At 44.2% G+C, this 25,632-nt stretch overlaps 1 protein-coding gene across 1 annotated transcript in view; it reads right to left on the bottom strand.

Annotated features, from left to right (window-relative positions):
• Positions 1–11,087: 11,087 nt before the first annotated feature.
• The window catches only part of C4H14orf132 (chromosome 4 C14orf132 homolog), a 58,995-nt gene continuing 44,450 nt past the window's right edge, over positions 11,088–25,632 (bottom strand). Inside the window, exon 2 of the mRNA XM_039533680.1 lies at positions 11,088–15,169. Within this exon, the coding sequence (XP_039389614.1) occupies positions 14,945–15,169 (225 nt within the window). The 3' untranslated portion in view covers positions 11,088–14,944. The remainder of the gene's footprint in view (positions 15,170–25,632) is intronic.

The raw sequence follows: 25,632 nt of genomic DNA on the forward strand, positions 1-25,632 counted from the left end.
CAGTGAGGAAATCAGAATCTGTATACTTAACATGGAGGCTACTTAATGTCTTTGATAATTAGGTCACAGAAGGCATTGATACCCCTGAACTGAAAAGGAAGTGGTAGTGGAGCTCAAGAATATTTATGATACTGACACTATCAAACTAAACTGGTGTATGCTACTCAGATCTGACAGACCTTTCACTGTAAATGGATTGCTATTTTCCTCCTTGACTATTGAGGAGAATTCTCACTGCTACTTGTAATTAGCCTTCACACAATACATACCTTTGTTTATTTGTTTTATTTCAAATTTTCCACACATATGTAAAAATTCAAATATGCAACCAGATTTTCACAATGGCAACAGCTAAATGAACTATGATTAGGCATTGCCTGCTGAAATGTAGTAACTCTAGTTCATTGCATGACATAATTCACGCCAGTGTTAGAGACTCATACTCACTGTGCCTGATAAGTATGAGCTGATCTGGGTTTTTATGAGTTTTAGCCAAATTTACTATCCATGCAGATTTGTAAGCTTTGGGTTGTAGATTCACCCAACCCCAACAAAATTAAGATAAATATTTATTTGAAACCATGTAAGGTGAGTTTCGTAGCACTCCTTTCTGCCCTCCTCTCAACAGAGTTGGACTTCCTCTTAGCCATCTGTCGGAGAACCATGAAGTCAGCCTTCTACCTGCCCTGTCACTAACTCCCCTTAAGAGAAGATGGCTGGGCCACTTTCCACTTCATCTTGCCTCTTCAGAGAATGTCTACACTGCAATTAAAAACCTGTGGCTGGCTCATGCCAGCTGACTTGAACTCACAGGGCTCAGGTTGCAGGGCTCTTTAACTGCAGCATAGACATTTGAGCTCGGACTGGAGCCTGGGGTCTAGGACTGTGGGAAAGTCCAGGGGCTCAAAATCCTAACTCAATCCCAAACCTCTATACTGTAATTAATCAACCCTGCAGCCTGAGCCCCATGAGCCTGAGGCAGCTGTCACAGGCCAGCCGCAGGTGTCTAACTGGAGTGTAGACATACCCTTAGAGGCCAGCCTATAGGTCTGCTCCCCCATCGAGTATCATTGGGAAGTCAGAGAGCTACCTCTGTCCCATTCTGTAGCACCAAGTGCAGGACATGTTTCTTTAACTGTGCTACTGACATAGCTCAAAGTCCTTTATCTCACTCCTGGGATAAGAGACCCAAGAATGCATCACCATGGCAATAACTATAGTGAGGCAAAAGACCTTAAGAAGTGGTAACAGCATTGCAGGAGCAGGAGGATGGATTTTAAGGGCTGGAAGCAGGATTCCTATTACAGTGAACACAGGGTTGGTGGATAAGGCTAACCAACCTTCCTGACAGCTGGAGAGAGTGATCATCTAGCTGAGGTGCAGGGTGGGGATATAAGTGTGTAACCTGTTATAGGGTGTGACAGGGACCGCACAGGTCTCTGCCCTCTTGAGTCTGTGCCCTGTGTTGGCTGGTTAAATAAATAGTCCTCACGCCTTCTTCAGTGCTTCACCCTTGTGTCTTTATTTACAGTACAACAGTAATCCACGTTTAGACCCTCCCCAGGGTCTGCTGGCCCATGAGGTTCCTTTCCTGGGGTGAGGAGACAGAGACATAACCCTCCTGTCTCCTCCCAGGCTAAACTCCTGAGTGAGCGTTCCTCAGGGCTTTTATGGCCCAGCTGCTGGCATTCAACTCAAGTCATTGCTGTGAGTCAGCCCTCATTAGGGCCTGCAGCTAGGCCCTCTGCTGGCTGCCTGAGCCCCTGCACTTGGCCTCCTTACCAAAAAGCTGGGCTTAGCCGGCATTTTAGCAGGGAATTCAAGGGGTTTACCCCGCCCTGCAGGGCCAGCTCCAGGCACCAGCCGACCAAGCACGTGCTTGGGGTGGCACCTTGGGGCAGGGTGACGCTCGGGTTTGTTTTTTTTTGGTTTGTCGGGGCAGCGCTGGAGGGTTTTTTTGTTTTGTTTCGGTGATGTGGCGCTTGGGGGGGGCGGGGCTTCGGGCGGCGCAGCACTGGGGGGGGCTTCAGGCAGCATGGCGCTCGGGGGGGCGGGGGTGTGGCGCGGCACTGTGGGGGCGGGGGCTGGCGCAGCACTCGGAGCGGGGGCAGGGGCTTGGGGCAGCGTGGCGCTCAGAGCGGGGGCGGGGGCATGGCATGGTGCTCTGAGGGGCGGGGCTTCAGGAGGTGTGGTGCTTGGGGCGGGGCTTTGGGTGGTGTGGCGCTCGGGAAGGCGGGGGTTTCGGCAGCGCTGGTGGGGGGTTCGGTGGCGCGGCGCTCACGGGGGGGGGGGGTACGGCAGGGCGGCGCTCTTCTTTTTTGCTTGGGGCGGCAAAAAAGTTAGAGCCAGCCCTGCCACATAGGGTGACCGGATAGTAAGTGTGAAAAATTGGGACACTTTTTTGTGGGGGGAGGAGGGTATAGTTGCCTATATAACACAAAGCCCCTAATATCAGGATGGCCCTGATAATATTGGGATGTCTGGTCACCCTACTCTGTTATCAGTGTTGATCTACAGCCTTTCTTCTTGGTATTGTGTGTAACAGATGAGTGGTGCATTTATTTTAAATTATGTTATTTTCTTTTTAATAAATTCTCAGAGATTAACAAATAATGGAGATCTGTAAATTATAGGTGATTATTAATATATTGATAGACTCAGTTTTAATTATAATTCAATCCCTTTCAAGTTAACTGAGCAAATTAAATAAAAATCATCCTGTTGTGGTCAATTTCAAGATCTTTATCAAGAAAAAGCACAAATTTAATCTTACATTAACAAATTTTGTTATTCTCATCATAGTAAAAAGAGTAAACAAGTAATAAGTAAATACACAGTGAAGCCAGTTAAATAACTAGGAAATGAATGTAGCAGAAGCTTAAAGGAACATTTTTCTGTTTACTATACCAGTAAAGATTACAATAAATTATGAAAAATCCAATTAGACACAGAACAGTTTTCAAACTTTATCTGTACAGATAAATCCACATTTCAAGAACAATTCATTACAAGAATAAAGTTTCTGTAAACCAACCCATACAATATAAAACAGTAGTGATGCCCCTTCAAAGCAAACCAAGCAGAGAAAGAAGTAGCAGAGAGAAAGAACATGAGCATTATATTGTCAAAGATACTTAATAAAAATTGTACTAAATACCAGAGGACTCTTGTGAAAGCCTGTGACTTAAATAAGATTAAAAGGAAGGTTTAGCTTCCTAAAACAGTGAGAGTTTGGGTGAAGTTTGGACAGCATCAATGGAATTAGTTTTGCAAAACTTCTGCAAGTACTAATTGAAATGAGAAGTTAACCAAAATTGAAAAAAATGAATACATTGCAAGCTAGGTAACAAAGCTACCTCTTTGACCTATTTACATCACCTACAAACTCTATTGAGATTTTGCACCCAATTAAGGGCTTGTCAACTTCGGAATTGAAGCAAGTCTTCACTTGATTAAGTTCAGACACTCCTCAAGCAAGCAGCGAAATGGAAGAAGGCAAGTTACAAATTTGCTATATTATACACCCCTCTGCCCCATCTATCAAAATTTTCAGATTTTCTATTACCCATTCATTTAAAAAATACATTGATCTGATTTCTTTTTAAATAACAAATATTTTAGAGATATAAAAGAATTTAAGGCCCCAGTCCTGCAAGCTATTCTGCACAGGCAGACCCATTTTATCAGCAAGGAACCTTAGCCAAGCCAATGGGGGCTGCACAAGAAGGCAAGGTTCTGTCTGCATGGACCAGCTTGCAGCACTGGGGCTGTAGGCATTCTTGTGAAGGGAAGAGCCTAATAACCCAGTATGAATTTTAGGCTTTGACCCTGCAGTTTAATTTAATTCATATGAGTAATCCCATTGACATCAAAGAGACTACTCGTGTGAGTAAAATTACACATATAGTTTAACTGTCTGATTCCACTGATTCCAGTTGCAGCAGGATCAGTTTGTGTTTGAAGGTGTTTAAGGGGTTAATCACTGCCTCGCTATTAAACTTTTTTTCAGTTCTGTCAGAAAAGTTCCAAGCAAGTTCCCACATTTATGGTCTTTGGTCAGAATTTGATTTAGGAATGATCACATATCATCTGCTGGAATGGAACCAAAGAGGTTCCACATGGACCAGGCTCCAGGTTAAATCTCTGAATGGCCCAATCAATGCCCGACTCCCATGAAGGGCCTCAGAGACTCCAAGGTGGAGGAGGAGCTACCAGCTGTCCCTCTGTGAGTGTCTCCCTCCCTTGCTGCTGGGACTGTCCCTCTTTGCTTCTGAGCCCCTGATGTTCCCCCATGTGTTGAAGCAGGTGGGTGGCCTTAGGAATGTTCATACATCTGCTTCAATCAACACCTGAGAGCAAAAGAGATCCCCAGGGTTTAAATATCTGTGGTTTAGGAGCTGCTAAGGTCAGGGATCATCTTTTTGTTCTGTGTTTGCAGAACTAGCACAACGAGGGCTTGGTTCATGACTATGGCTCTGAGGCACAACATTAATACAAAAAATAAATGATAATACTAGGACTCCAGACGTATTTCAATTCAGGTTATTTTTCTTTAACTGAATGATACATTAGCCTTTTCTGGCCTCAATCCTGCCCCCATGTCAACACGAAGAACATCCAAGAGGAAAAGGGTTCATAGATAGCAATATCTGTATCAAAACCGGCTCATTATTTTTGGAAGAGGCAAAATTAAACACACTGTAAAATGGAACCATAGGGAATATTTAGGGACAGGTCCACATACCAAATGATGACATACAAAGACGTGTCTGATTTCACTACATCACAAAAAGTGTGTGTATTGAAAAGTCACCCAAAGAGACTGACATGATAGTTTCGTTGGATATGAGTGCATGGTGCAGTTTAAATCCATGAGGATGGTTTCATTGTAATGCCATATGCTGGTATAAGGTCAGTCCTGCATCTTTGCCTCTATTATGGCAAAGGTCCCATAGAATCTGTCTGATCTATTTGTGCTACCCGCGCTGATTACAGCACAATGAAACACAATAAAGCATGAACAGTCTATTCAGTACCTTTCTCGTAATGTTTTTTTTTAAAATATCACTTTGCCAGACACCTGGAAAAAAGTCAAGATGACAGGGTATGAGACTTTGGGAGAAAGTCTCCATATTCTTGGGGCTCTGGATTCTCCTACTCCATAGGAGCAAGTTTGGATCAGGTTTTCGATACACAATATTACCCCAAGCTTTAACAGAAAGGGTTCTCTCCATATCAAGAAAAAATTGTATAAACTGTAGCAAATTGCTGTATAAGTCCAACATTACATTAGCTGTGAAAATTTGCATTTCCAGTGCTTGGTAGAATATTTAAATGCAGTACGATATTGGTCAATATTCAACAGTATTATATTGATCAGTATTCAACATCCAAAACCATTTAATCCTGGGTTCTAGAGTTCTGGTACTTATTGGAGATAAGATGGACCACAAATACCCTGACAAGTGAACTCCAAACACCTGCTCTGAGCACAGATACACTGAGGAGTATGATTTCACATTGGGTAAAATTCTGGCCCCACGGAAGCTAATGGAAGTTTAGCCATTGACATCAACACAACCACGCATTAGTCTTAGACCAACTCTTACTTCATCAAGAATTTTATCCTCAGAACCCTTTAAACTGAATTGCTTGATGGGAAGCTCTTTGAATCGGTGGCTGTGTCTTTTTTTTGTGTATGTACACTGCCTAATACATTGTTAATGCTACCAGAAACAAACAAATAATAACAACAACAATGTGGGTATGCATAAGATTTTTCCACTTTCTGGGATGCGGCTCTTAGTGCTACACCATCAGCCTCCTTTTCTCCTCCCCCCACCCCGTTTTCTATTAGTAATCTAATACCCTAGTTCCAGCTGTAGAACTACCCAAGGACTGGGTTTTGAGGTTAAAAGGAGGCTGGTTACTAAAAGCTGGCCAGGTAGGAGCTTGCACTTGTGGGTGCCAGCTTGCTGTTAAAGACTGAGCTTCTATTGACTCAGGCAGCCGGCATGTTTAAGCTGCACAAATATTGATGAGCATAGATGCTATAAATGGGAAGGTGTAGGAATGTAAGCCTGGCTTGATAATAAGTAATTAAATATGGGGAAAGCCTCATTTCTTGGAAGACAGGATTAGAGAGGGAAATTGATCAGCAGACTAAAGATGGAATGTTTGTGGTAACTAAGATAAATAAATGGGTCAGTAGGCTAAGAGAGAATGTGTGAGCTAGCTCAGATAACAGGGGGACACCCAAGGAATCATTTACTATGAACAAGATAACAATGAACAAGATAAGTCAAGAATGTGAAGATGCGGTAAAGAGTAGGTTGAGCATGGACAAGACATGAACAGAGCATGCTGTCCAGGGATGGTTCCTACACAGTAACCAAGCCAATATAAAAATGCATGATGCAATGTATAGTAAATACAATGAGAAGTGTAAATGTATAAAAAGGGAAAGGGTTTCTGTGTAACTTTAGATCAGTGATGTACCCTGCATCCACCCCTGCTGTTTGAGTCTGATCAACTCAGCATAGTGTTGCTGTGCCACATACAGATACCTGAATGACAAAGGTTGGAGTTGAACTAAGTTCTTGGGAAGCTGAGTGGAAAAAGGTCTCAGAGGGAATCACAACATAGTGGTGCCATGACTCAGAGGCTCCCAATGTATTGTCTGGCCTGCAGAAATATTGGGTAGTTTTGTATGGCTCTTGGTAACTAACACTTACCTATGGGAAGGGAAGATGCTCTTGCTCCCCTGGACTTTCCCTAGCAGTGTTTGGAATTGGGGAATGTCTGCAAAATTGAGAGAAGGGCTGAAGACTATTTCTGGTTCTCAATCAACTGGATGGGTTGATTGGGAATTAACTCATGTGCCCCTAAGGGAGATTTTAAAAAGTGCCAATGGGGGAAGATAACAAAATAAAGGAATTGTGTCATGTTGTGTTTGATTTGTTGTAGCCAGATACTTTAGAAGAAGGTGCATTTGAAATAAAACAGTCAAGGAAGACAGTATGGCCTCAAGGACTGTGTCCTAGACAGGGAATTGTGAGCTCTCAGTTCTAGTTTTGGCTCTTTCACTAGCCTGCTGGATGATGTTGGGTAAATTGCTTCAGCTCTCAGAGACTCAGTTACCTCCTCTGTAAAATGAGAATAAAGAGCCTGACCTCCCTTATAAAGCACCTTGACAGCTACCACTGTAAAGGTCTATATAACAGCAGGTGGTGTTAGCATTATGCAAATAATGCTTCCTCATTAACTATTTATGGATAAAAGATCTGTCTGTTATATAATTTTCTAGTATTGTCTATATCTCTTTATATACAATATAGGGCTTTACATAATAAATCATTCCTCAAACATTTTGCCAAAATTGGGAGGCCTCTTTTGCCGTTTCTGTACCTGACGACCTCCATCCCCTACCCCACCAGCCACACCGCCTGGCATAGGAAGTACAGGACAGATCTAACAAAGGGGGCCTTTGGGGATTTTCCCACTTTGTTAAGCCTTCCAGATGATGAGAGTACACGGCTGTACTCATGCTAAAGGGCTAGTTGCCTGGGCAACATCATCTTGAACATGTCCATGAACCTCAAGGTGAACCTGTCTTTGGGGCTGGACCCTGCAATAGGCTACGGAGACCTAGTGTGCTCAAAGGCTTTTCTGTTACAAGCAGATTTTATAATTTAGGGGAGTCTTCCTGGCTAAGTGTTATGATAGTTCCCAAAATGAGTGACTGCAATAGCAAGATCAGGAGAAAAAGAATTAATAAAAGAGGAAAAAACATCAGTTTAAAGGGACCTAAACGCCAAGCCATTCCGAAGTAAATGTTTTCTTCCCTTTCACTGAATATTCAGCAACAAGTAGCTCTGATGTAATAGTTAGGCCTCAAAAACCATAGCCTGCAGGTTAGTTTTGACAGAGGTCAATTGTCCTAGTCAAATCACTGATCTATTGTGTAACCCTGTCAGGTTTGTTTTGGCTTCTTTTAGCCAATGCAGACATGACAGGCACACACAACCCATCACAAAATTGACTCAGATAATTGACACCCTCAGAATAACCTACCTTTTGTCACAGGCGAAGCCATATTGAATCAGTCTAAATACTCCGGAATAGGCTGGGACCACATAAAAATGTCACCCACTAAATTCTGCGAAGGCACGTATCACTCTTGATATGGAAGGGTAGATTCTTGGCCTCACTCTACCCGCTTTGTGACTTTCAGGCAGCGCAAAGGGAGCAGAAACAATCTGCTGGGGATTCCTGATGTCTGTGGGAATCCACAGTCAACACAGAATCAGCGTGGTTGCCTCTGACACCACCTCATCCGCAGCCTTTGGTGCAGGGGCTATGTCAGAGGCAGAGAGGGATGAGAGAGGTGGGCATGAGGAGCTCAATGTACTCCAGCAATGCCCAGCTAGGGGACCATGAAAGCTGGCATAGTTTTAAAGCAGGCCGCAGGATGCTCCAACCTGTGTAGGACATGCCCAAGGCTGGGACTAAGGTGCAGGGCCGGCTCCAGACCCCAGCGCGCCAAGCGCGCACTTGGGGCGGTGTCCCGCGGGAGGGCGGCAGGCGGCTCCGGTGGACCTCCCGCAGACGTGCCTGTGGAGGGTCCGCTGGTCCCGCGGCTCCGGTGGAGCATCCGCAGGCATGCCTGTGGGAGGTCCACCGGAGCCGCGGGACCAGCGGACCCTCCGCAGGCACGTCTGCAGGAGGTCCACCGGAGCCGTGGGACCGGCGACCGCCAGAGCGCCCCCCGCGGCGTGCCGCCCTGCTTGGGGCGGCGCAAATCCTAGAGCTGCCCCTGCTAAGGTGGGACAACCCCTCATCTTCCATGCCCCGAATAAATTCGTCTATACTTTTCTTGTGGTGACTAATCAAGGTACACATAGCTCAGTCTTGATCCCTGGCCACAGTTGCTAGTGCCAGCAGGGTGAATACAAGTGATTCCCTCGGGAGTCTCAACAACAGAAATAGGGAGGAGCTGCTGCACACTATGTCCCCCTGGCATGTCCAGCTCTTGAGTGAACAGAGATCAGAGTAAATGAATTGGGAGCATAGGAACAGGATGCTAATTAACAGAGCTCTGAATTCTGCATGGGACTTTATACCATTAGGTGAAACCCGGGGTGCCCTTTATCTTCCCTAGCATTAGTGAGATGCAATTCAGTTATCAAAACCCCAAAGCTCAGAAGTGTTTCTACCAGGGGTTTTGATTATGGCCAATGCTTTTTATTAACAAAAATCATATTTTTTTAACAAAATGTCATTTTCCAGATCTACTTCTGTGATTAACCACAGGAAACTCAGTAAAATTATACTTTGCAGGGACATGGTGTGAAAAGCAGAGCTGGGTTAAATTAATAGTTACTAGCTCCCTGCCGGAAAATGCAAAGAGGATATTAAGAATTTAATAACGGCAAGATATTAAACAGGAGGCTTTCAATAATAGAGAAAATATATAATGGCTCACTGAACAAAGACTATGGCTGTATTTGGATTGGACTCACCCACAGTAGAAAAACTTCCAGATGGCTCGATGTGGGTGTATCTGAAGCAGATGTTTGTCTAGCTTGTATCCTCTCTCATCTCACTGAATTCTGGAAGACGCTGAGTGCCCCCAGCTCTCACTGAAGTCAGGAAGAGTTGAAGGGGCTCAGCGCCTGACAAGAGCGCTGTTAAATGGTGATCTATATTGCTTGTAACACAAAAGCCATCTCTTTCCTCCATTTTGCTTGTTGTTAGTTTGTTAACAAAGGGAAATGATTGATTTCAAGCCACATTTGCTGGGAAACAGGCATGTTTTCCACCTCTCTCATTTTGTTGTAAAGGAATGTTAGTGCTGGGGGCATGTACTGGATTAACAGTGATGGAGGCCAAAGAGAACAAGGACAGCAGGGGCAGCTCTGTGAGCTTCCCCCCTCACCTCGCCCTACTAACATGCCTCCTTCCTGACCTGGAGGAACCCGCAGTCTCCATACCTGTTCAATCCTTTGGTTCTTTGCTAAAATGCCAACAGGGCTGCTCACTTTGGATGGTGGCTGCTCATGGTCAAATCATTCTCAAAATAGTGAGATACAGGAGCATAGAGCCCTAGAACAGTGATTCTCAACCAGGGTGCATAGAGGTCTTCTACAGGGAACATCACCTCATCTAGATATTTGCCTAGTTTTACAACAGGCTACATAAAAAGCACTAGCAAAGTCAGTACAAACTACAATTTCATACAATGACTTCTTTATACTGCTCTATATACTATATACTGAAATGTAAGTACAATATTTATATTCCAATTGATTTATTTTATAATTATATGGTAAAAATAAGAAAGGAAGCCATTTTTCAGTAATAGTGTACTCTGACACTTTTATATTTTTATCTCTGATTTTGTAAGCAAGTTGTTTTTAAGTGAGGTGCAACTTGTGGGTACTCAAGACAAATCAGACTCTGCAAAGGGGTACAATAGTCTGGAAAGGTTGAGAGCCAGTGCTCCAGAAGTTATGGAAGATCAAGTCCATCTCCTTGCTCCTCCCAGCACATCAGCTTGAGGTACATTAACGACCTTGAACAGGACAGATATAGTTACAAGGTATGGCTTTTATACAGCTAGGGGTCTTATTCTAGATTTAGAAGGTATTCTGCCTTCTCCACTACAAAGGCCTAATACAGCTATGAACACTCTCTGCATGTCACTGAGTATTCCATTGTCATTTGCTTGTGTTACATGCCTCTATTTTAATACTGACTTGAACTAATCTTTGAGCTGACTTCTGCCTTGGTGTGCAAGGGGGCCAAGGGAGAAGTGCAGAGGGGCGCCTCCTCCCCTGCCAAATAGCCACATAGAATGGCTCCCCAGCATGCACAAATGCACAGGCAGAAATTCCTGATTGACGTGCCGAAGCTCATACCACATCCCAAAGAGAGTGAGGGCTGTTGGAAGAGGGGGCTACACAGTCCACAGGGGGCTAGTGGCTATGGTGCTTTAATACTGACTTGAACTAATCTTTGAGCTGACTTCTGCCTTGGTGTGCAAGGGGCCAAGGAGAAGTGCAGAGGGCGCCTCCTCCTGCCAAATAGCCACATAGAATGGCTCCCCAGCATGCACAAATGCACAGGCAGAAATTCCTGATTGACGTGCCGAAGCTCATACCACATCCCAAAGAGAGTGAGGGCTGTTGGAAGAGGGGGCTACACAGTCCACAGGGGGCTAGTGGCTATGGTGCTGTCAGCAATAAGTGCTAGCTGGAGGAGGTCAGGGCATAGCATACACCTGCTTAAGAAGAGCACTAAAATGCAGTCAAAAGTTCAAGGATCCTGATGCAGAAGCATCTGCCGTGGCCCTACTTATTCTCCCAGAACTGCTGCTTTCACCAGTTAGGATTGGGAGTCGAGTTCATTTTGCAATGTCTGGATGCAGAACTGGATCCAAATCTGAAATTCCCCAATACGTGGAGGTATTTGGATTCCGCCTTCCGGTTTGGCCCAATACAGAGAGAGGGCCAAGCGCTGAAGTTCCAATCCACCATATCTGGATCTTAGGTTCAGCTACCACATTGAGATCCTGTTACAAATACCTAGTCAGCTAACATCTGGTTCTGGAGCTGCATATCCACCTAGTTTGATGAGATTCAGCCTCAGTGCAAGCCCATCCCTAATATGCTTGACAACACACTGCCCAGACTTTTCATTCAATAGTCCATATATATCCCTGGAGAAGGCTATTTTCAATCATAAAGTTCCCATCACACCTGCCTTTATTTTGTGGAAATCTCCTGAATTCACAGTGCTAACTACACATTTACAATCTTTTCAAGTGTGAGATGTGGCAAGAGCAAATATTTTCCTTAGATACCCTACTTTATATGTCACCCTCTTAAATCAATTACATTAAGTTACATCAGGCCCCTCCTGGCAAGTCAACTCTGATGATGAAAAATATATTTGAAGAGGACAGGGGGAGAACTTGTTCGTTCCAATCTTTCCTGCAATTCCTGTTGCCTTCATATGAAAGTAGGGCACCTCTTTGCACAAGACAACATGGCAGTGTCTCTCATTTTAAAACAACTCATTCTCAAGTATTTTTTTCAGGGTTGACTGTACCTTTTCAATTTGGTCCAATACTTTGGGAGATTAAAGATAAACTTTGCTAATTGCATTTAGATTAAAATCCTAAAAAGTTGAAGCAAAGCATTCTACTGGCAAATTCATGGAGCAGCAAAAGATTCCCATTAGATAAATACAACATTGTCTAACTGGTTTTAATTAGGGTGAAAATGCTTTACTATTAACCATGCAAAAACAGTTTTACTGCACGAGGTAGCATCACTACAGAGCCTTATTGAGGTACTGAAAAATCCTATTAGTAACTAATTGATGCAATTATGATGCTAGTGACACACCTGAAGTAGCTGAGGGCATGAAATTAAACTGTTCTACCATACATGAGTGTCTTAAAACGGAAAGCCGAGGAGGCACACACACACTTAGGACCAAATCTTTTCCCCTGCCCAAAGCCTGATTAGATGGGCCTTGCACTAAGGACTTCACTTGACAATTGGTGGTGGGGTGGGAGGCAGAAGTCTCCTTCATCAGGCTGCTCCATGGAGGGCTGTGCTCTTCCACTACATACACATGTACATGGGGGCGGGGAGAGGGGACTACAAATGCACTGCTGACATAACTCATCCTACCCCCAAATGCCTCCTCTTTGAGTCAACTGTAGAGGTCCTTCTGCCACACTAATTTCACTGCATTCAGGGCTTTACTTGGGCTACAGGATTTGGCACTTAATGGATTACTCTCTTACCAGAATGCAGGGAATTTATGTATGTAACTCACATGAGCATTAATAGATGTTTCCCCTGCTAAATCCTCTGTCTATAAAGGAGAGAGTAGACATAGTAGCATGCCAATCATCTAAAATACCAGCTTCACAGGTGCCTGTCACAGATACTCCGTAACTGATCATCCATACAGTCTAACCAGGAGTCTGGTTCCAGAGGTTCAGTGGTATGGAATGGTACTGCACTTCCCTCCAGAAGTGGTAGCCATACAGAGTACGGTATGGCCCCTAGAAAAGGGCCTTGGGAATCCTCTCCTGTGATTTCATGGATCAAGGATCTTTGCAGTTGACTGACAGTGAGCCAGCTGCAAAAAAACCGGGGCAGCTTTACAGGCCAACACTTTGACTAACAATAAATAAATGCAAAAGTTGAAATGCTCATTTAGGACATATTGTCCTGGATTGTGTGACTATCCACCAACCCTGCAGGAAAATTGGTTTAGAGAGAAAAATAAAAGCAAAACCTCTCCATACATTTGCCAGCTCTTACTCCAGCCTTGAGCTGAGTGACAGAGAAGTGTCAAAAATAGCCACCATGTCTGCAGACAGGGCCTTCTGAAATCAGGATAATAGATGTAGGAGACAAGAGTAGAGGGAGAACTGTCAAATACACAAAGGTTTTGTGTAAAGTATTTATCTGCTGCCATTTCTCTATGTTCACATCCATCACCTTTTTTAAAAGAGAAGGAGAAATGGGGCAGACTTTTACAGCTCAGATGAGCTTTGGCTGAAGATATATATATATTCCTTTGGCAAGGAAGGCTACATATTATTTTGGATGGATACAGCCCTTAAAAGTCATTGCTCACAAGATTAATACAACAAAGACATTACCCATTAATAGAATATTGAATACAAATATTTGTATAAAATTGCTACCACAATTAATTTTACATTTCCCCCCTTGTTATCAGGCCATAGAAACATATTAGTGCCTAAATGTAAACAGTTGTCAAGTCTATCAGCAACTTCCCTTAAGCTACTGCCCTCCAATGCTCCATATATCCCATGTAACTCATGTACCCAATTCACCATGGGAGGTTATGTATGTGCACAGTAGGGCTATCTGGTAAACCTTGTGATTCATTTATCCCCATAGATGAATCATTGGCAGTTAATTAGGCTGCAGAATTACTGCACTTTAAGTCATTTCTTTCATTCATAAATAAAGCTTATTTGACCACATGGCTTTTGTGGGAAATTTGGATTTCAGCATAATGAACCAAAAAGAGCCCCGGTCTTTATTTTCTAGAAGGGGTCAATCCAATGAACTATAATCATTATCCTTTCTGGCTGGAAAGAGTCTGATGGAAATTGGAGCTTTTGCCCCTCGCGTTTAAAACTCACTTGCCAGCACTTCATCCTCTGGAGTATAGGTTCTGGAAATATGAAGCAGATTCAGTACTAACACTCAGATTATCGTATCTGCTCACTGTCTTTAGAAGGGGAGTCCTAGTTAAACCAGCCATGCATCCACCTGCATGCCACTGCTTTAAGATTAATAATATCTACACTTTACACATTGCCAACTGATCATGGGTATTTTAGTTCAACACACAAGAATCCTGAAAATTACAATTGAGCCAATGCCCACCATCCAATGCATCTGCACAACTAGATAACTAGATTTCCATGGAGAATAAGATACAGAGCATTTTTCATATAATGTTGTGATAGAAATACCAATCCCAAAAGCAGATTAAAAACTCAACAAAAGGAACAAACGAAAAACAGAAGAGCTACTAGAAAATCTAACCAATAGGAAATAAACATTTTCTACATAAATCTCACTTTCATTTTGTATTTCGCATATCGGCATTGGCCTTTCACATCTAATTTATACATGACATGTATTGGTTGTTCTTGATTAAAGCTTTTGCCCCCACAAAATTTGCCAATGCATCCAAACTTTGCTACTGAAGTTCAAGTTTAATAACTTGCACTTCATTTCTAGTACTGTGGCAGCTTTTAATGAACAAAATGTGTCTACCTATATATATTTATATAGCTATACATGTATATATACACAAACACACACAACAAACACGCTTGTAGCCATCCACTCCTTCAGTATTCCAATCTCCGGTCTTCTTAAAACGTGAAGGCATACACCACTCCCACAACCACAATGTTTCCAATTGTTGCTATGATCGCAATCCATAACAATATGGCATCGTTTGAGGAGCGGGATGTCTCTTCTGGCTGGTTCTGCATTGAAGCAGCTGCATGGACATTGGCTGATGAATTAAACAAGGAGTATTCTGTACCAAAATCCTCATTGGGTGAGTCCATGAAGGCTCCTCCCATAACAGGAATCTGTGAAGAAGAATTTGACAACATTAGATTAAAGTCCAGGGTCAACTTTTTTTTGGGTCTTAATATGTTATTTATCTTTTCATACAAAGCAGTAACTACCACTCATTCTGTCAAAACTGCAAAGCTCTCACATGCATGATATATATATGGAAGACTGTTCTTTGCCAGGCACATTCCTTGCCTTAATAATTAGACCATGGGTGGGCAAACTACAGCCTGCAGGCTGGATCCAGCCCATCAGGGCTTTGGATCTGGCCTGTGGGATTGCCAGCCCCATGGCACCACTGGGCTAAGGCAGGCTCCCTGCATTCCCTGGCCCCGTGCTGCTCCCAGAAGCAGCCGGCACCACGTCCCTGCGGTCCCTGGAGAGGAAGGGAGGGCAGAGGGCTCCACGCATTGCCCTTTCCTGTAGACACTGCCCCCCGCAGCTCCCATTGGCTGGGAATGAGGAACCATGGCCAATGGGAGCTTCGGAGGAGGTACCCGCAGGTGAGGGCAGCACACGGAGCCCTCTGTCCCTCCTCCCTCCAGGGGCTGCAGGGACGTGGTGCCGACCGCTTACGGGAGCAGCATGGTGCCAGCGCAAGAAGGGAGCCTGCCTTAACCTCACTGTGCACTGCTGCCACCCTGGAGCTGCTCCAGGTAAGCAGCGCCAGGCTGGACCCTGCACCCCGAACCCCTCCTTCACCCCAACGCCCTGCCCTGAGCCCCCTGCCACAACCCTCCTGCACCTCAACCCCCTGCCCTGAGCCCCCTGCTGCACCCCACACCCCTCCTGCATCCCAACCCCCTGCTGCACCCCAACCCCCTGCCTTGAGCCCCCGCCACACCCCTCCCGCACCCCAACCTCCTGCCCCAGCCCTGCATGCAATTTCCCCACCCAGATCTGGCCCTCGGGCCAAAAAGTTTGCCCACCCCTGCATTAGACAATGGATCTGTCCATGCCTTGCATCACCTTCATGGGATCTTTGCACTTTTTGACAGTATAGGCAGATTTTAAATGTGTACATCATACCATTTCCATCAGCACTATTAACTTCATTTCAGGGCACCTGTGATATTATACATGGATCTGAGAACGACAGTTTCTTTCTGTACATCTGGGTATTTATATGATTCCCATCAACATAATTTCTGAGTAGAGGTGGCTGGACTTTAAATTCAGTCTGTGATTGGGGAATCAGGCACTTTTAAGACCATGCCTGCATTTTTACTTCTCTCAAGCAGGATAATCTTATACTGTAAAGTAGCTGCTCAGCTCCTTTCTTTTGCTCCTCTCTTTGGACAATCATCCAAAATGGGAGGGCTATAAGATGGGAGCAGCTGAAGAACTACCCTTCCCTGCTTGGCAAGCCTTCTTTAAGGGCTAGCCAGCCCTTGTGACTAAGTAGGTACTTCTGAGCTGGGATAGGGTGATTCCACTCTAAGAGCAGCAGGAAGCGGTAGAGAGAGGGGAGACACTCAGGGAGAGACAATGAGAGGAAGCTGTGGCAGAGGCTGCAGTCAGAAGAGCTGCAGTGAGCAGGAGGCTCTTGTCAGATACCCTTGACCAGGAGGAAGGGTTTGGTCCTGGAAGCCAGAGGTCTGAAGAACTTTGAGGTCCAGGGAGAACAAACTCCACGGGAATAGCAAAAGACTCCAGCCAGACAGGGCTGAGAGAGGCCTGACAAGGCAGGGAAAAGCTATGGAGAGCAGACGCAGGGGGAGAAGAGAAGCCCTAGCAGTGAGTTTTGTATTGTGTCTTATGTCAATAAATTAGACCTTAGGAGAGTGGGCATTGTTGGACAAAAATAAATAAATAAATAAAAATGCCCATATGGAGTTTATTTAAGAAGCACCTGGAAGGGGGAAACACAGGCAGGCTGTCTGCAGAGCTACCGTAGCCCATGAGCTGGCACTCAGGAGGTGGCCAGCTCATTCACACACCCTACAGTGGGGTTGTGCAGTGGAAGGCCTTGCTAGGGTATCCCCAGCATAGGAGCTAAGGGCAATACAAAAGGAGTGGAGCAGGCCAGAGAATATGATCCAGTGAGGCAACGCTAGGAACATAACTGAAGAGATCTGGCAGCCACTCCCATGTTCTAAATAAAAGATAACATTCCCTTCCTAGAGAGAGAGAGATTATAGACAAATGTGTTCACTGGCATCATTGATATATCATGTAGGTAACACTGTATTCAACTCTTTGGATAATTCATAACACAAACAATCTGAATCAAGGCAAAATTGTGTGTATGAAACCCACATGATCTTGATGATCAACTATTTTAAAGACCTCTCACGGCTGAACAAACTCTACCAAAAAGCCAAAATTAAAGTTATATGGACTTCTGAAGGAAGGCAAATGACCTTTCTAGTAGGGCTGTATATGCCCTCCAGCCACCCAGATGTCAAAATATAGGCAGTGGCTTACAGAATGGCTGTCACTTCATAACTAAAGTAAAAACTATCAACACCAAGAAACCTAGCAGAATTGTGCTGCTTAGAGGAATTAAACAAGTGGAATGCAGAAATAATGCAAAAGAAAATGATATATGATGTTCTTCCCTCACATGATGTATAATCAAACAGTGACCAGGTAAATTACACATAATAAAAGAAAACACAAAAGTCCCTACACATTCATAATTCATCTTCTTCTACCAGGAGAGCTATTGACCGAAGTTCAATGTTTTGTCCTCCTGTGAAAGAAACCTACAAAAGCTTATTCATACACTCCCCCCTGGAATTGGAACATACCCTTGTGGAGACAGAAGATTCATAAACCCAAACAAGTACACTAAAAATTCACTGAACAAGTTGCAGAAGACTTAATTGATGATAAAGGGCCAAAGCCATCAGGTGGTGTGAATCTGAGTAATTAATGGAGTTATTTTGACATTCTGGCCCAATACGTTCAGAAACCAAACAGGAGTACAGCACTGTCTGCTGAAAATACAGTCGGGGATTTCATGCTCCACCTTTCCTCCCCACTATATAGACATCCCCGGTGCAAAGACTCAGATTCCCTTGCTACACGTAATGGAGGTGTCAACGGTGTGCATGGAACTAAACAAAAGCACTCAGTAAAAAGGCAATTGTTCCGTGCTTGATTCAAAATCTAAGGATATGGATGTTTCAAGGCACACCAACAGTTTGGTAGTGAAGTTTAAAAGGCTGATTGATTCATTGTCTCCTTAAGAACAATGTAAATCATGCTCCCAAGCTTGTCTTAGGGCATATATAAAAAGAAGTACAGCTACATCACCATCTCTTCCAACAAATCTGTTGACTCCTCATTCATTTAAGGATCAAGTCACTGCTGTCATAGGGACAAATTCTGAAGGCAGAAAATAAAAAATGCTAGGCAAAATCAAATCTTCCTGCAGAAAATTTCAATGTTATGGAAACCACATTTTTCATCAAAAAAAATTGAGTAAAAAATTCCTGACCAGATCTAATTTCAACTAAATGCACTTGCATTCTGAAAGATGTTCTTTCCTGTAATCATCGGCCACAGGAAAAGCTTAAGGCAAATTCAGTTTCCTTGTCTGTGGCTTAAGAGCACCCCGTTGGCAGCCATGCAAGGGGACAGGCAGAATTTGGGGAGTTCCTCCAAGAAGTGAACCCCTTGACAGCATGGGTATGTAGAATGCATCAGCTCTCAGCATGGCAGTTGCACAGGAGGACGAGATATGGATGGCACAGGGCAGAGAGCCTGCTACTTCCAGGGATCCTCCCCTCACAGGGGAATGAGGCACATACGGAGGCTTCTCTCGCTCTTGTCTAGTTGTGTTTATAGCCTGGCTTACTGTAGTGGTCTGTACATGTGAACAGATATGTATTTGTAATAAATAAATTGATAAACACAACTACTAAATCATGGTTGTGATTTTCAAAGCTGTCTAAAGGATGTGGACACACAACCCCCATTTATTTCAATGGGGACTATGTGTCTAAATCCCTTATCTGGTTTTGAAAATCTCAACCAATCGCCATAAAACAAATTTCTTGAGTCAGGTTCCTTGTTCTTCGGTTTGGTGAAATGCACTTATACTGTTTCTTGTTGGTATAATCTGGGGTTACCCACAGCACCAAGAATGGAACCATGTGCACTGAGGAGGCAGAGACTAATCAGCCCTCTGAGGTCTGAATAACAAAGGGGCCCTCCACACACACAGCCACCCTTGCATTTACAGTAGGGGGCAGCGTGCCGCCTCCATGGCTCAGTCCCCCTTCACCTAGACCTTGCGGAGGGCGCTTGTGGGTATGGGGATCCAGAGCTGGAAAGGGGGCAGGAAGGAAGGGGATGAGAGGCTGGGTCCATGGCAGAAGTGGGAACACTTTCATAGGTACTTCCAGAGCAATCTACAGCAGAGCCCTCCTGTACAGCCACGTTGCCAGGAAGCTAGAGGGGGCACAAAGGGCCTCAGAGTTGGTGCAGAGGTATGAAGCCTTTGCATGGACAGGTCTTTTGCATATCCCCAGGTTCTGCCATCAGTATCCCCTGCTTATTTCACAGGGTGAGGTGGGCTGGTGCATGAGGCAAACTTGTCACTGACATTCACTCTTAACACTCTTTGGGGAAAGTATCATGAGGGGAGTCTCACTGAGATTCCCCACCCCCAAATCCCTCCAGCGGTTTTTCTGTGGGAGAGTTGACTGATCACACAACATCAAAACATGCTGTGCCCTGTGGATCAGACACCAAGAAGTAGTATTTACATACATTTCTCTATTAACAGTTTATTACATGTGGCAGTAAAAAGATCTATTCCAGAACTTTGTATCCGTCCTGACCTAATAAACATGACTCTGAGGCAAGCCTGGGAAAATACAGTGCTTTTGATTTACTTGAGAGGACAGCTGAACCAAACCACGTAAATAAAAACACTATTAATCTTTAGCTGGTTTTTGCTTCATTGTAAAGAAGCCAGAGCTTTAACTCAGCCTGGTTACGGGTTCCATCAAATGGTATTAGATTGGACCCACAATTTAAGAATGGTGGAAATCTTGTAATATTTTGATTATTAAGGCCCTGATCCTGTAAAAAAGTATGCACACACTTAACTTTAAGCAGGGGAGTACAGCAACTCCTCACTTAAAGTTATTCTGCTTAACGTTGTTTTGTTGTTACATTGCTGATCAATTAGGGAACATGCTCGTTTAAAGTCGTGCAATGCTCCCTTATAACATTGTTTGGCAGCTGCCTGCTTTGTCCACTGCTTGCAGAAAGACCAGCCCATTTGAGCTAGTGGTGGGGGCATGGAACCAGGGTGGACCGGCAGCCCCCTGGATACGCTTCCCTAAATTCACTGTGCAGCAGCCGCCCAGCAGGCTAGCAATTGCCAGCAGTTCAGCTGTCCCTCCCCCCTCTGCTGTGTGCTACTCCTGCCCTCTGCCTTGGAGCTGCTCCCAGAAGCCTCCTGCTTGCTGTGCAGAGGGTGGGGGATAAGGATGCTAATGTCAGGGTGTCCCTCCTGCCCCGCTCCTGCCCTCCAACTCCACAGAGCACCGTGGGGAGCAGGACAGGGCTCAGGACAGAAGGAGCTTGCTGGCAGCAGTTGCTGTCTCAACTTGCTGATCTAATTAAAAAGCCAGTGTACTTAGAGTGGGGACAGAGTTCTTAAAGGGGCAATGCGTGTCTCTCGCTCTCTCTCTCTCACACACACACAGGGTGTGTGTCTCTCTTGCTCTCTGCCATACTGTTTCCCTTTCCTCCATTTGTGCTGCCGTGTAGAGTGTGAGGCTACATTAACAATGTGTTAACCCTTGAGGGCTCAGCTGAGTGCTAGTTCATCATTTAGTGGTAAGGCATTCCCTGGGAAATATCCCACCCTCTGACTTCACCACCTCAACCAAGCTTCACAATCATCATTGCTATGTACAGTATTAAATTGTTTGTTTATAACTCATACTGTGTATATGTGTGTGCATATATATATATATATATATATATAATATAGTCTTTTGTCTGGCGAAATTTTTTTCCCCTGGAACCTAACTCCCCCATTTACATTAATTCTTATGGGGAAATTGGATTCACTTAACATTGTTTCCCTTAAAGTAGCATTTTTCAGGAACATAACTACAACGTTCAGTGAGGAGTTACTGTAGTCTCATTGGCTTCAAATTAAGCACGTGCTTAAGACTGCATAGGAGAGTTGCCTTAGAGTGAACAACAACTTGGGAGGAATATTTTCCATGATAGAATGTTTGAGTAGATTGGGTCGGCTACTGGATAGAGCAGAGCCATACCAGTGAGAGGATAAGCTTATGCTATGTTAATTAGTACCTAACTAATAACAATTAGACCAAATGCACCTGTGGTGTAACTACAAGGACTGCAAAGTAACTATTATACCAGCAATACATTTAGTTTTGTGTCTCTGAACTAGGAGGTGGCATTATCCACAACTTCTCTCCTGGAGAAGCATGATGCACAAATCTTATGTATGGGATAAGGCTGAAAAACATTAAAACATATGCTTCTTCATCCTGACTTGGAGAAGTGAAATGATCAGTTTTGCCTTTTTATATCTGAGAACTTTAAATAATATTACTGTTAATGCATTAACCCTCAGGGCACCATTGTGAGGGAGGTCAGTGTGGTTATCCCCATTTTCCATCTGTCTGGCTAAATCAAGGCAGAGACAGGTGTGACATTGGCAGACCAGGTGCCCCTAGGCTTCACTGAACACTGACAAATGCACAGCTGGAAACCAGACTGGCTGAAGAGTGTGTTAGTATTATTAAAACAGATATAAGAGTTATCAGAATGTGCTTTAGTGTTTAGACTTTATGGAATGCTTGTAGGATCCTTGTAGGATGCCTTAAGCAGGGGGTTGGACTAGATGACCTCCTGAGGTCTCTTCCAACCCTAATCTTCTATGATGTTGCATGTTTTAAACCTACTTATAACATCTGTATCCCATGTTACAAGGCAATGTTTAAATGTCTGTTCGGTAACTATAAAAATGTTTGCTTTGCCTATGTCTACCCTACAGACCTTACAGTGGCACAGCTGTAGCACTGCAGCTGCACCACCGTAAGGTCTCCCATGTAGCCACTCTATGCTAATGGGAGAGCTCTCTCCCAGCAGCATAATTAAACCACCCCCAACAAACAGCCATAGCTATGTTGGCAAGAGAGCATCTCCCGCCGACAGAGTGCTGTCCACACCAGTGCTTTTGTCGGTGAAACTTATTTCTGTCAGGGATGTGTTTTTTGTTGACAAAACAATGAATGTGTACACACCGCGATGCAACTTTTGGCAGCAAAGATACCCTGTTTTGGCAACAAAATAAAACTACCCCAACAAGAGACATAAAGCTTTTTGTGCAAAAATTTTGTCAACAAAGTGCCAGTGTAGACACCATGCTTGATTTTATCACTTTAATTGGTCTCCAGGAGGTGTTCCACAATGTCCATCCTGACCCCTCTGGTCAGCAGTTTGAACTCCACCGCCCTGCAGCCAGGTAATGCATATACAGGCAGTTTAATCATTTGCTTACTGGAATGTAAGGCCCCAAATTTCACCATTGCTTCCTAGGAAAACTACATTCAGTGTAACATTGCAGCACCAATCACTGAGATATACATTACTGGTTCTCACTTTCAAAGTGTTTCCTCAAAGCCTCCCTTATTCAAATTGCCCCCCTCTGGGCCCCTTAGATAGTCCTGGTATCTGGCTGCCCAAAATCAGCAACCGAGCAGTCCGACTCAATGCTCCACCCCCGAGCAAACCTTTCACCCTTAGCTTCACAAAGATTATGCAAAGTACAACACGTGGCTATGACCAGGGAATATTATCCTCATTAAGGTCTAACCTGCCATAAAGGCATTGCCAGCGTGCCTTTAATCTGCCAAAGGCACATTCCACTGTATCTGGCACCTACTCAGACTGTTGTTGAACCACTCCTTACTGCTGTCCAGGTTTCCCATGGAAGGTTTCATGAGCCATGGCTGTAAGGGGAATGCCGGGTCTCCCAGGATCACTATGCGCATTTCAACATCCCCCACTGTAATCTTCTGGTCTGGCAAGAAAGTCCCCGCTTGTAGCTTTCTATAGAGGCTGCTGTTCCTGAAGATGCGTGCATCATGCACCTTCCCAGACCACCCCACACTGATGTCAGTGAAACACCCAAAGTGATCCACAAGCACCTACAACAACATGGAGAAGTACTCCTTCCTATTGATGTACTCCACCGCAAGGTGGTCTGGTGCCAAAATTGGAATGTGTGCGCCATCTATCACCCCTCCACAGTTGGGGAAAGCCTTTCTGCAAAGCCGTCCACTATTTCACGCACATTTCCCTGAGTCACGGTCCTTTGTAGCAGGATGCGATTAATTTCCCTGCACACTTGTATTAACACAGCCCCAGCAGTTGACTTCCCGACTCCAAATTGATTCATGACCGACCGGTAGCTGTCTGGAGTTGCCAGCTTCCACACAGTGATTGCCACACGCTTCTCTACTGATTTTTATTATACTGCTTTTTGAGTGTCGACATAATTTTTGTCGACAAAACTCTATGACCACTAAAAGGCCTATGACTGTAAATTCCCCACAGTCAGGGGAGAAGCATTACCATGCGTGAAATGCTAGTTTACAATAAGAAGCGTTATCTTCTCCCCAACAAAAGAAGGTCTACAGATATCAGACAGGTTTCAGAGTAGCAGCCGTGTTAGTCTGTATCCGCAAAAAGAACAGGAGTACTTGTGGCACCTTAGAGACTAAAATTTATTTGAGCTTAAGCTTTTGTGGGCTACAGCTTTACAAAGATTATGCAAAGTACAACCCTCTTCCAACCCTAATCTTCTATGATTAGCCCACGAAAGCTTAAGTTCAAATAAATTTGTTAGTCTCTAAGATGCCACAAGTACTCCTGTTCTTTTTGCGGATATCAGACAAGCCATTATCAATAGAAGACTTTGTTGGCTGCTTCCCCCTTGCCCCTGAAGAGGGTACGTGCACAAGCCCATGTCTCATCACAGGTTGAAGCCGTGGGAAGGGAATAAAAATGCCTGTTAAGGAGAAATTGGTATCGTTTTGCTGTTTGGACTCTGAGGGGCAAAGATTCCTAAATATAAGCAAGAGGTCCCCAAGCTGCTTGGCTTGGGTTAGCCCTAACAGAGATAAAAGCTTGCTTATTATAGAAGCTTCTATTATCTTTTGAACTTAAGATTGTACCTCATTTATATGTATGTTTACCTGCTTTAGCCTTGTAAATAATTCTTATTTCTTTTTCCTTGTTAATTTGTTACAGGATTGGATACAAGTGTTGTCTTTGGTTTGAGATCTCAATACAATTGCTCTGGCATAACTGACTGGTCCTTCAGGACAGAGAGTAACCTGAATATTGGTGTGATTTTTGGAGTAAGGAGAAATCCATCACAGAGGCAGGCTTGGCTGGGTAGCAAGATAGATTGGAGTACCTAAGGGGACTGTCTGTAAGCTCCCTATTAAGGCTGTTATAAGAGATCACACTTGTTACTTTGTTGATGAAATCTAAGTATAGAACACACAACCACACTGTGGTTCATGCCCTGTTTCTTGGCAGTCTGTTCTGGGGTTGGCACTTATGGCACTGAGCCACACCAGACAGTGTGACAACAGGCTAAGTGACTTGCCCAAGAACACAGAAAAAGTGAGTGCCAGAGCCAGGAACAGAACCCAAATCTTCTGACTCAGTCCTGTGCTTTGAACACCAGAGCCAAGGAATGTAAACATGAGAAAGGCACACAGGTGAATCAACGTGAGAGTATGGAACCTGGTTCGATATCACATATGTATAAACTGCTCTGTGCTTTCAAAATGAAATGATACCACTGCGATAAGGCAATTCAGATGTGTTTGGCTATGCCATATTAAATATCACCAAAGGCAGCAAAATACATGCTACAAAACACAATTCCAGGACACATTTATTATTCAAAAGGAGGGATAGCTCAGTGGTTCGAGCATTAGCTTACTAAGCCTAGGGTTATGAGCTCAATCCTTGAGGGGGCCACTTAGTTGGGGATTGGTCCTGCTTTGAGCAGGGGGTTGGACTAGATGACCGCCTGAGGTCCCTTCTGACCATGATATTATATGATGAAATGATTTGTACCAAAACTCTGCTACTAACTAGATGAGCTTTTTTGGGTCTGGGGAAGCAGGGGCATATTGCTGGTCTGGACTGAACAGAAAGCAAATAAGTGCTTTGCTCAGGTCCAACCCTGAACATAGGCTCCAGTGTGGATCAAGCCTTTTGCATTTTGCTGGGCTCTTTGAAAACACACTGCTGTTTAGGTACCTAATGTCAGGATACAATATCTTGAAATGATATATGACTGAACATTGTGTCTAGATCAGGGGTTCTCAAACTGGGGATCGGGACCCCTCAAGTGGGGGTTGTGAGCTGTAAGATTACATGTGGGGGTTGTGAGCTGTAAGCTTCCACCCCAAACCCTACTTTTCCTCCAGCATTTATAATGATGTTA

Source organism: Mauremys reevesii, linkage group 4, assembly GCF_016161935.1.
Source record: "Mauremys reevesii isolate NIE-2019 linkage group 4, ASM1616193v1, whole genome shotgun sequence".
Lineage (NCBI taxonomy): Eukaryota > Metazoa > Chordata > Testudines > Geoemydidae > Mauremys > Mauremys reevesii.